Below are 12,776 nucleotides of genomic sequence, written 5' to 3' on the forward strand. Positions count from 1 at the left end.
AAACTCTTCCAAAAGATAGCAGAGGGAGGAACACTCCCAAACTCATTCTACATGGCCACCATCACCCTGATACCAAAACCAGACAAAGATGTCACCAAAAAAGAAAACTACAGGCCAATATCAGTGATGAACATAGATGCAAAAATCCTCAACAAAATACTAGCAAAAAGAATCCAACAGCACATTAAAAGGATCATACACCACGATGAAGTACGGTTTATCCCAGGAGTGCAATGATTCTTCAGTATACACAAATCAATCAATGTGATACACCATATTAACAAACTGAAGAAGAAAAACCATCTGATCAACGCAATAGATGCAGAAAAAGCCTTTGACAAAATTCAACACCCATTTATGATTAAAAACCTTCCAGAAAGTAGGCATAGAGGGAACTTACCTCAACATAATAAAGGCCATATATGACAAACCCACAGCCAACATTGTTCTCAATGGTGAAAAATTGAAACCATTTCCTCTAAGATCAGGCACAAGACAAGGTTGTCCACTCTCACCACTATTATTCAACGTAATTTTGGAAGTTTTAGCCACAGCCATCAGTCAAGAAAAAGAAATAGAAAGAATCCAAATCGGAAAAGAAGAAGTAAAGCTGTCACTGTTTGATACTATACATAGAGAATCCTAAAGATGCTACTAGAAAACTACTAGAGCTTAGGAATAAACCTACCTAAGGAGACAAAAGACCTGTATGCAGAAAACTAGAAGACACTGATGAAAGAAATTAAAGATGATACAAACAGATGGAGACATATACACTGTTCTTGCATTGGAAGAATCAACATTGTGAAAATGACTATACTATGCAAAGCAATCTACAGATTCAATGCAATCCCTATCAAACTACCAATGGAACCTAGGGGCAGGACAAGAATAAAGACGCAGATGTAGAGAATGGACTTGAGGACACAAGGAGGGGGAAGGGTAAGCTGGGACGAAGTGAGAGAGGGGCATGGTCTTATATACACTACCAAATGTAAAATAGGTAACTAGGGAAGCAAACGCATAGCACAGGGAGATCTGCTCGGTGCTTTGTGACCACATAGAGGGGTGGGATAGGGAGGGTGGGAGGGAGACGCAAGAAGGAGGAGATATGGGGTATATGTATATGTAGATCTGATTCACTTTGTTATAAAGCAGAAACTAACACACCATTGTAAAGCAATTTTACTCCAATAAAGATGTTAAAAAAAAAGGCAATTAAGAGTCAGAAGAAAACAAGACACAAAGAGGACTAGAGAAGATGGAGAGAGTAGTTGGATCCTATGACTGTCCAGATTTTGAAGGATTCCAGGTGTAGTCTGTGTATTTCCTTAAAAATAAGCCCCCACCCCACCTTCACCATTTTTTAAAATTAAAATGGTCCCTGTTCCCTGTAATTGAGGTGGCACCTGTTTTTTGTATTAATCAAGACTCTTTCTATTGCAAGTAACAGAAAGGTAACTAATCAGTTGGAGCAAAAAGTCCCGGGACCATGCTCCTGGCATGGCTAGATTCACATACCATCAGGAATCTGATTCCCCATCGTTCAGTCTGCTCTCCTTTGCGTTTGTTTCATTCTCCAGGTTTCCCCTCCTGATGGCAGAGATGGCCATTGGAAGCCTCAGGCTTATTTTGTACTAGTTTATCATCTCAGAAGAAAAAGTTTCTCTTTCCGGTAGTTTCAACAAAAGTTCTGTGGTTGATGCTCACTGGAAAGTGCTGAGTAGCTTTCAATCACTGAAATGTGATTGGAAAATTGTGATTGACTGGGCTTGGTCATATGCCTGCCCTTGAACTAGGCTCAGACCACGCACACCACATAGGAAAAGAATGAGGGGAAACGCTCTAAGAACGGTAGAGATAATGAATTGCCCTCCGTAAGTTTTTGTCAAGTTCTTTCTGGGTAACAAAACACCCACATATTAGCCAGGAATATAGCCACCCAGAATCAAGACTACATTTCAAAGGACCTCTTGAAGCTAGAAAGCCAGGTGACAATGTTCAGACCAACTGAATACAAGTGGAAGTGATGCAGGTCACTTCCTGGAAACGTCCTCAAAGGGATATGTCATGATTTTCTGTCCTTTCTTCCTTACCTGTGTCCAGAATGTGGACAGGATGGCTAGAGATGAATAAGTCATCTTGGACTTACATGGTGATTTGGGGATGGAGGAAACACTTGGTAGAGCCTGGGTCCTTAACACTGTGGAGCCACATCAGCACTGAATTATCTCTATCTTCTTTTATGTGATAGAAAAGTAAACATATGTCTTGTTTAACTGAGTGTTATTTGACAAACCACACAACCCAACGTAATCCTACCAGAACCCCCCGAAGGAAAATCCTGGCATTCCTGGAAAAAATAGGGGCAGGAATGATGTGCAGGCATGTCCACTGTCTCACTCCCTGAAAAATTTTATCTCAGTCACGGTCATTACTCTGGTTGGAAATTTGAAGAGGTAAATATGCCTGGCTCTGAGGTATCTGAATATCCAGAAATTTCAGAGTTTATGAATTCAAAGACAAAACTAATTTTAAAGTTGAGCCCAGCACAGAATTATGAGAAATAACCATATCCATGTTTTTTTCCCTAAAGAAAAAAGCACTTGTCAGAGTGGATTAATCCACATTTAACCTTGTAACTTTAACAGTGAAGTGTAGAAATAGCAGGCTGACAATGTGGAAAACTGTTGAGAATACATATTAGAACTTCTTTCAACATATTTGTTTTGACATTTTCATTAAGAATTTGAGTGAGGAATTAATTAAATTGTAATCAAACACAGAGATGGGATGATGTCAATAGAACGGTTCATGCCTTGAATAATGGAATCAGAATTATGCATCACCAGAACCCCAAGAGGTTTAAGTTTGTCATAACTCCCCATTGTACAGCTGAGAAAACTGAGGCTCAGAGCTGTCAACCCATTGCCCAAGGTATACCTGGAATCTAGGGTAAAGCTGTTGGCATTCTTTCTTTCTACTTTTTCTTTTTGAATAAATGAAAGCTATGTCATGATTCAAGATTCAAGTAGACATTTTTTTTAATGGAGGAGTGAGATGATGAGATAAGATACAATTTAATCAGGTCAAATGTGTAAGGACCTACATGTTGGGTCCAAAAAAGCCCACTGTACAAGCACAGTATGGGGTAGATGTGCCTTAATCAGCAACACTTGTAAGAAACACTTAGAGACATTACTTGGCTGAAGCTTGAGCTGTCATCAGTGTGATGTAGCTACAAGAAAAAGATGATGGAGTCATGGGAGGCATTACTAGAAACAGAGTTTAGGGAAGGGAGGGGAGAGTCCTGTTGAAATTTTCAGTCTGTTGAGCTTTTCAGTCTACACTGGGGAATTCCTCATTCAGTCCCAGGTGTCAGACTTCAGAAGTGATATAGACAAATTAGTTCAGATCTAGGATGGAATTATGTGAGGAATGGTTCAAGGAACTTAGGAAACTGCAAAGCACTCTAACTAAGAGCTTGAATCTTGGAGTCCGACTGCCTGGGTTTCATCCCAGCTCATCCAATTACTGAGTATGTGTTCATTAAGCCTTAATCTCACTGTCGGTAAATTAGGAATTATAATAGTACCTGTCGCTGAAGATAAATGAGGTAGTGAATGCCAAGTGATTTGCATGTTACTGGCACAAAACAAGCACTCAATAAATGTTAGGATTAAGGAAGCAACGTGATGTGAGGATAATGGTAACAATCCCATAGGTTGTGGTGAATATTAAATGAGCTAACACATGCCCAGTGCTTGAAACAAACTTCCTAGTTATTATCATCTGTAGGAGAGGGATTGGCCTAAGGTTTCTAGGGATGGGTCTGGTTTGGGGACAGAATATTCCCTTAGCTTGGGCTAAAGTCCACAGAGCCTGACCAGATTATTCCCCGAAGAAGGACCCTGAAAGAGGATTTTCAGTTTGGGGAGAGAGAGGGGTGCAGTGAGGGTGGTGGTCACTCAGACATTTCATGGGGGTACTCACCTGGTAAACACCTGGACAGGATGACATGGCACTGTGGAGTGACAGCCCAGCTGCGTTCTTGGCCATGGTCATTTAGGCCTGTCTGCTGAACAGTTCTGATCCGCTAGTGTGGTCACGCAGGGCAGTACTGGGGTTGGTCACTCAAGGCTGTTCTGGGCATGGTCACTGATAATTGTCCTGCAGGCAGTCACTTAGGAGTCATTCAAGGAGGAACTGCTCCTGGATAAGTCCTCCGCGCCCTCTGTTTCCTCCTCCCAGTGCCACTGCGTGCAGAAGTCCTGGACCTTCGGGACGCGGTGGGACCCTGGTCAGCTCCCCGGGGAGCAGCCCACCGCTAGGGGGCGGCGGCTGAGAGGGACCCGCCCTCGGGGAGTCCCCTCCTTTGGGGCTCGCTCTTCCGCCAGGCCCAGGGAGAGGTGGAGTGACAGTGGGTGGGGATGCACGCTTCATGGGTGTGAGAGCGAGCCGCCTGGGTGTGAGTCAGCGCGCGGGGGTCCAAGGAGCTCCACGGATAGTCACGGAATCTCACTCACGCTCGGCTCCTCCGCCCATCCCGTCTAGAGCGTGTGTCCCAGTCCTGCGCCTGCGTGCGCACACCGCACGATGTCCGATTCCGGGCTCTGGGTGTCCGTTGGGTGAAACGGGGGTGGGCGAAGAGGGAGTGTCCCTGTGGGTGTTTCTGCGCCCAGGTTAGATTTCTCTCTCCCCTCCCCATGTGGGGTCTGGGGGCGTATCCCGCTCAGGTACGCGTGTACCTGTGTTTGTGCGTGCGTGCATGTGTCAGTGTGCTGGGACCTGTTATCAGTGCAGGGTGCTTGCGTCTGTGCCCGGGTCTCTGTCTGGGTCTGGATGTTGGCGCAATCTTGAACCCCTGGGTGTCGGGAGGCCCTGGTGACCGGGGTATCCAGCCTCCCGGAGGAGCAAATGCCTCGACACCTTCCCCTCACCACCCCAAGCTGGCCCGGGCTCCTTAGGGAGCTGCCTACGTGGGGAGGGCCCGGGGTGGTGTGTCCCTGGGAGGGATAGAGAGTGGGGGCCAAGGGGCTGGCCGGGTCCCCGGGCGGGGCGCGGGCTCGGGGGACCCGCGCGGCTGACGTCAGGCGACTCCTTAAATAGAGCCGGCAGCGCGCTCGGCCCCGCATTTCTCGAGGAGCCGGAACGCGGCCGGCGGCCAGCGCCACCGTCCGGCCCGCCCGCCCGCACCGCCGCGCCGCCGCCGAGCGTTCGGGGCGCCGCGGCGCGAGGATCCGGGATGGGGCTTCGGGCGCTGGGCGCGCTTCTAACCCGGCGCACGTGAGAGCCGAGGAGCGCCGGGCGCCGCCCCGCTGCCCGGAGCCCCGGAGCCCAGGACGCGGGGATGTCGGAGGCGCCGCCGCCCGTTCCCCGAGGAGACGCCGCCTCCGGGATCCCCGGGCATGCTGCGCGCCCGGGCCGGCAGCTCCCGGAGAAGACGGCGCCCCCTATGCCCGACCCCCGTGGCCCGGGCCGTGCCGCTCGAGCCCTCTAGGCGGCCGCAGGGCCCCAGCCGCTCCGCCGCCGGCGCCCCCTCGGAAACCATGACCCCCGGCGCGGGCCCATGGAGCCATGGCCTATAGGGTCCTGGGCCGTGCGGGGCCACCTCAGCCGCGGAGAGCGCGCAGGCTGCTCTTCGCCTTCACGCTCTCGCTCTCCTGCACTTACCTGTGTTACAGCCTCCTGTGCTGCTGCGACGACCTCGGCCAGAGCCGCCTCCTCGGCGCGCCTCGCTGCCTCCGCGGCCCCAGCGCGGGCGGCCAGAAACTTCTGCAGAAGTCCCGGCCCTGCCATCTCCCGGGCCCGACGCCCAGCGAGCCCAGCGCTCCCAGCGCGCCCGCCGCTGCCGCGCCCGCCCCTCGCCTCTCCGGTTCCAACCACTCCGGCTCGCCAAAGCTGGGTACCAAGCGGCTGCCCCAAGCCCTCATTGTGGGCGTGAAGAAGGGGGGCACCCGCGCCGTGCTGGAGTTTATCCGCGTGCACCCGGATGTGAGGGCCTTGGGCACCGAGCCCCACTTCTTCGACAGGAACTACGGCCGCGGGCTGGACTGGTACAGGTAAGGAGGGGAGCCCCACTCAGCGCACCCCGGCTCCAATCGGCTCCGTCCTCTGAGCCATCTCCTGCGCTTTCGCTTCCCCTTAACCCGGCTCGCTGAGTGGGTTCCGGTTGACACGTGAGGGGGTGGGGGAACTCTAGCAGAAGGATTTATCCAGAACTTCCCAGTGATTGTGCAGACGGCCCCCGGTTTCTTGAACGGCGAAAGACAGTTGGCTCTGGAATCGCCGGAAGGGAAGGGAGATCTCTGGCCTGACCTCGGGGCGAGTTGGAGGGCTGGCTCCGTGTCCAGCGTCTGGGGTAAAGCCGAGTGCCCAGGGAAGAGGCAGCCAGGACAGGTGCTGCCTGAACACAGCCCTCTCCTGAGTCTCGCCAGATCTTTCCTGGCATTTGACGGACCCAGAGAAGGGAAAGTCCGAAGAGGGCCCCCTCGCGGCAGGGCTCTGCGCTTGGGCGAGGTCCCCGAAGTTCAGGCCGAAGGAGAGGGCATCCCCTGAGGTGTCGGCATGACAAAGGTCCCTTCTGGAGTTTCATTCTGAGCTCCAGGTATTTGCTGCTGTATCTGGCCTGACACTCGCAGTCACTCTGACCCTGAATTAGTGTTTTTGAATAGTGGAAAGGATCCTGGATGTGAGTCTTGGCTCCGTCACTTAGCTTGATCAAATTCCTAAAATTCATTGAGCCTTGATTTTCTGGTCCATCACAAGGAGCAGGAAAAGTCCCTGCCCTGTGTGCCTCTCAAGGCCTTTCTAAGCACTCTAAAAGTGTCAAAGAGACACTTTGCACTGGGCGATGCTTCTAAACCAGCAGTCAGGGTACGGAATTTAGAATACTTGTAGGCACCTCAGATGAAGGCTGGCTAGGGTCATAGGGGCAACCAGTCATAGGCAGACTGTCCACTCCCCCACTGCACGGCCAGGGATGACAGTCACCCAAGCTGGTGGTGTCTGGGAATAGCCTGAAGCTTCTGGAAGGTAGTAGCCTCCACTGTTCAATGCCCATTTCCCTCCCAAGTCCTGTATGGTGCTGAAGTGTAGGACTGGCCCATGTGTGGGCTGAGCAGGGCATCCCTGGGGGTGGTGTAATGTATGTGGTCCCCATAAAACCTGGGTCACAAATTTCTCACCATTTGCCTGACCCCTTGAAGACTTGCTAGAAATGTCTGCCTAGTAATGGAACTGGGGAGGGGTAACATGGTAGCTGACACAGTAGCTGAGGCTATTCTTTAAAAATTTTATTAAAGTAAACCCTCTAGGGAGTATAAAGTCATAAGCATATTGGATAAAGGACCACTTCATTAGAAGGAGGACCCCACTGGGCTCATAATAAGGACCCTGGATTTGTAAGAATCGGGGCAACAGGGCCAACTTGTCCCTTTTGCCAGGGAGCCCTGGCCTGCAGTGGTCATGGCTTATGGGACCAGGGGTGGGACATGCCCCTTCCTCAGGAAGCAGACACACAGTCCATTTCCAGTGGAGTGCAGCAGGGCACAGCTGGTCTGTGGGTGGCCCCAGCACCGTTATGTTGGCTGTATGGAATAGGGAGGGTGGCACAGAATGGCAGGTCTGGTGCTTTCCAAGCTGTGACCCCCAGGCATCCCATCTGGGTGTATGAAGTATTCGAGGACAGCGTCTGAGCCAGACCGTGGGGTGGGAGAGGCAAACACATCTAACAGCAGAGCGCGATGTGGGTCAGCCATGCCATACTCTAATGCATGGCAGGGTTTCCTCGATGGAAAATCTAAAGATCATTATGAAACCCTTTGCCAAAGTGAAGCGCCTTTTAAGTACAAGATAGCAAAATTCTGAGCAATGGCTTTTATTGAGCCCTCCACTAAACACCTATTCCCTGCACCCAGCCCCTGCACTCCCTCTTCTGTGCTCTGCCACCAAACACCATACCTCAGGCTTCCTTCTTGGAGCCTGTGTCATTCAGGGATGGCTGCTTTTTATTTTTAACCTTGGCATGTGTGATTCTAAGCCAGCTTAGCTGTGAACCTTAGAGATGGGAGCCGTGCCTTTTTTTTTTTTTTTTTTTTTATATAGCACATTTGGATTCTGCTAAAATTCTCAGCTGAGTCTTGGTAGGTTTTATTTAACATCAAGCATGCTGACAGCTCCACTTCTCTCTCTACTACCCCCCACTTCCCAGGGTCTGTCTTACCATCCCTTTCCCCCCTTTATATTTCTGAAAGAACATTTAGCCTGCAGGTCTGGTACTAACAGCCCCATCCCCATCACTTCCCCAGGAAGGCTAGGAGCCTCTAGCATCAGGAGGGGCTGTGTGATTTGTGCTTATTTGGGTTGCAAATCCACACCCCCAAAGCCCAGGGTTTCGGGTGTGAATGGTCATTTCTGCATAAGGTAATACTGCCCCATTTGGATGCTGTTTCCATAATTTCCAGAACATTTCTCTGTGTTTTACTCTTTATTATCACTCAAGTAATATGCATTAGTTGCAGAAGTGATGGGGATAGATGGTTTTCTTTAAAACCCATGCTCTCACTTTATTCCTGAATTCCATGACTTAGGACGGCAGGTGGTGAGACGCTTCTCTCTCTGCCTGTTGCCCTTATCATTTCACAGATGTGAAAACTGCAACCCAAAAAGAGAGCATCTGGAACGGGACCCAAAGCAAGCTGATGAAATTTAAGCCCAAAAGTCATTGGCATGCACTGTCCCACCAAGATTTACACATACACGCTCTGTGTGTGTGTGTGTGTGTGTGTGTGTGAGGTCATGCGTGTGTGCATTTCCAGCCAAGTACTCTAACCAGTGTTCTACACAGCTTGCCACCATAAAGCCAGTGTCCACTGGGTAGACATGGCCAAAGAGCCCTTGCATTTATTGTAGGGGACTGTGTTTTCCAAAGGTAGAGTTGCAGAGTTGCAGGCAGTGGATCTCATTATGATCTGCCCACCTTGAAGCCCCTGGGGATAACCTCCCAGGTCTGGAGGCCCCAGTCAGGTAGACAGTGGAAAAATCAAAAGGAGAGACTTCTTTCTGTGAGTAAGTGGAGATAAACCAGGAGGTGACAAACGGTGCCTGAAGGCAGAATGAAACAGCCAGAGAGGCACCATTGGCCAGAGACCAGGAGACAGAATCTGCACCTTCCTCACGCCCAGCCTGAATCCTCTCTTGGAACTAGCCCAGTTCAGGCCACCCTAGGAGAGCCCATCACTGAAGCTTACCTCACCTCTGCACCTGGCTAGCTTCCCCTCCCCCAATTTGCTCCACATACAGAAGGGTCCTGGCCTTAAGTTCTACTTTCAGCAGCTGGGTGTGCAGGGTGGGGTCGGCTAGCTGCTTGGACAGCGAGGAAGAGTAAGACCATGCTACCAAGGGACCCAGGATAGGACCTGCTGTCAGAAGGCAGGAGATAGTCTCCTATGCTGGCTACTGGGAAACAGAGTGATCTTCCTGAGTCCTGGCTTTCTCGTCATATGATGGCGCCTGTGGTAACTATCACAGAAGGTTGTTTTGAAGAATGAATGAAACCCTGTATATGAAAGTGCCCTGGAAAATTCCCTGGTGTATAAAGATACGACAGTAATGTTATCACTGTTACCACTATTACTACTACTACTTCACTAACACTCCTTTTACCACCATCAGTACTATTAGTATTAAAACTATCAGTTTCTTTCCCCACTGCTGTTACTACATGGGGCTGAGGAATTAATTAATTGCTGGAAAAGTAGTTTCATGAATGCCTGGGAAGGGTCCTGGCCTTAAGTTCTACTTTCAGCTCTGCTTTAATTGTCCTTTTCCCCCTTCCTCCCTTCCTTCTCTCCTTCCTCCTGCATCGGTAAAAAGTCACTTCTCATTTCTGGGTGTCAGTTTGCTCACCTTTAAAATGAGAATGATATCTGACAATGTATGTGAAAATGCTTCTCCCAATCTCAGATTATATTCGGGATGCATCAAAGGTTGAGTATGAGACAGAATATTCAGGGCCTTCATCTTTTGTAAAGAGACATAAGTTGTGCATTGTCCAGTAGTTTTTAAAGTCTTAGGGGAAGCTGAATTTTGTGTAAAGTGTTTTCCGTTTTGCTAGTTTTCAGCAACTGGGGTTGGGGGGTGGCAGTTTGAAGAGGAAGTGAATCTTCTCTAAATGCATTGAAATGCCAACAAGAGCAAGTTAATATGTGATAATTGACTCTGTGCTCTGGTGTCAAAATTGTGATAAATGAGCCTATTCTGTAAATTTTAGACTCCACAAGTCTGGTTATTTATTTGTTCAGTGGCAGTGGTGTTCTGTGGATGGCATAAGGCAAAGAAGACACAGCATTTGCCCTAGAGGCAATAGTCTAAGTGAGAAAGAGAATTAAAAACACAGAATAAGGTCTATCACCCTATCCAGCTCATTTCAATCAAGAAATCAAATTTCAAGAGCGAAGCCAAACTCTAGAAAGGCAAACTTTAAGAAGAAATAAAACCAAAGGCAGAAGGCAGGGGAAGTAATGAATGTGGAAGGCTTTACCACCTTTAACAAACTGATGGACACATGGCACAGGTGGACCCATGCTTGCCGTGTGCACAGATGTGTGTGCACGCACAGCTCACGTGTGGGCACCCGCACACACAATTCCAGTGTCTGTGTAGACACGTCTTCATAAGGAGTTTTCCTGCTTCTGTCCAGGAGGATGTCACACACGCTGATTAAATGGATCCGCCGAGTCCATAAATCCTCTGTCCGCCTTGTAGGTCTCTGTCAGCCTCGCAGCAGCTGGAGATATAGTAGTTAGTTCCAGCACATGTACAGTTCTTGTCAGGCACTGAGGAACATTCAGGATGGGCAAGAAGGACTGTCATCGCTCAAGGAGGCTTTTTGAAGAACTGTCTTTGCTTCCCTCTGGAGCTGGGTGGGACAGTGGAAGAGTTTGGAATGAAGACTGGGCTTTCCCCATGGCCTTTGGTATGTGGCTATTTAGGGGGGAAAGACCCGGACCAGCCCCAGTGCTATTCAACCGGCACACATTGTTACATCTGTTTTGGATGTTAAAATATTACATAGATTCTAAGAAGCACATTTTCTTTTTCACCTTGTAACACCTCTGAAATTAGGATGTGTCTAATGATTGATGGGCTCTTAAGTCCTTGAGATACGATGCTTCCATATTGGATGGAAACTCTCTCCCCCAGAGATGCCTTCTGCTCTGGAAACTCACTGGCCCTTACAAAGGGCCAGCAACTAGGTGGCAAATGCCCGGCCCAGCAGGGAGCCCCTAAGACCCTGCTTGTCTCTGCAGCCAGCAGGGGTCTCTTCTGATTGGTGAAGGAGCTGTACCCATTTTAGATTTTTGATTGTTACCCATGCCATTTTCTATCCTGAAATGAGGGGAAGTGTGGGTTGACAACCACCAGGAGACAACAAGATGCTCTGGTGGTCATGTTCTTCACGGGCTGCTGTTCTGCCCAGATATTTGGAGTCCTATCCCAAGAGTCCCTAACAGGTTCAGGGCATGCTTGGTGCCCAACAGGTGCTGTCACCTGCAGTGCTTTGCTTCTGTTCCATGCATCTGGCGTGCAGGACTGTGGAATAGTTTTCTTCTCATTGGTTAGACCTCCACGCATCATTCCTGAATGATTGCGTGACCGCGTGGGCGGGGCGGGGGCGGAAGCACACAGCTGCGGATTGATCGCAGTGCCCTGAAATGAGTGCCCTCGGAGGGCACGCCCTCTCTGTGAGCGAGGGCTCGGCCGCGGGGTGCGGGGCGGGTAGGGAAGCTCGCTGGCTGTGAGTCAGGCTGGAGGGCGTCTGCAAGGTCACGCAGTCTGCCTAAACCTGTGGGACTCTCTCTCCCCTTCAGAACTAACGCCAGGGCGGGTTAATCCATTTATTTGTCAAACACCTACCATTTGCCGGAATCAGAGCCAAGCTGCTGGAGACCGGCTCTGCTGCCACTTTGTTCTCCTAGTGGGCTGCATGGATGGGCTGGAGGGTTTTGTAGTCCATGGGCAGCTGGATGAGGTGGGTGAAAGCCACAGTGATGGAAATAACTTAGCATTTCAGGGGTAATTGCTGCCTGTCAAGCTCCACAGCTGGGCTGTTGGTCCAATGCTGCACTGACGGGGCTTCCTCAGAGGATAACGGCATAGAGAGAGAGGGACAAGGGGTTACTACTGAGCGTGTGCTTCCAAGGAACTTGGGCCAGGTGGACTGGTTGGGTTACCTGGGGCTTGAGCATCACATGATTTCCCGGACCCAAGTCCACTGGGAGTGGCTTCCCAAGCTCTGAAATCAGCGGCGTTAATCGTGGTTCCATCTCAGTGCTCGTGGCCACCGGCTCCCACGAGTAAGAAACCCAGGGTGTCTGCTCTGGGTGGAGGCCCAAGGACCTCTCACTGCTGTTCTCTGAGAGGCAGCGTCACGCCCACATCTTCGGAGGGTGGCATATTCCAGGCTTCAGTCATTTTTGTACCGCCTCATATTTGCCAGAACCTGGCATGACCTCTACTATTGTTTTCTTAATAATTTGTATGTTGACGTTAACATTTAAAAATTATAATTTTTATAAAGAGCTGGGTTGATTTTTCTTCAGTGTGTACATTTTATTTTACTTTATTTTATTTTTTATTTTTTTAAATAAATTTATTTATTTATTCATTTATTTAATTTTTGGCTGCATTGGGTCTTCGCTGCTGCGCGCGGGCTTTCTCTAGTTGTGGCGAGCAGGGGCTACTCTTCGTTGTGGTGTGCGGGCTTCTCATTG

At 49.7% G+C, this 12,776-nt stretch overlaps 1 protein-coding gene across 1 annotated transcript in view; it reads left to right on the forward strand.

Annotated features, from left to right (window-relative positions):
• The first annotated feature begins 5,294 nt into the window (after nucleotides 1–5,294).
• HS3ST2 (heparan sulfate-glucosamine 3-sulfotransferase 2) overlaps nucleotides 5,295–12,776 on the forward strand; it is a 101,703-nt gene continuing 94,221 nt past the window's right edge. Inside the window, exon 1 of the mRNA XM_024123705.3 lies at nucleotides 5,295–6,062. Within this exon, the coding sequence (XP_023979473.1) occupies nucleotides 5,578–6,062 (485 nt within the window). The 5' untranslated portion in view covers nucleotides 5,295–5,577. The remainder of the gene's footprint in view (nucleotides 6,063–12,776) is intronic.

This window comes from Physeter macrocephalus, chromosome 14 (assembly GCF_002837175.3).
Source record: "Physeter macrocephalus isolate SW-GA chromosome 14, ASM283717v5, whole genome shotgun sequence".
Lineage (NCBI taxonomy): Eukaryota > Metazoa > Chordata > Mammalia > Artiodactyla > Physeteridae > Physeter > Physeter macrocephalus.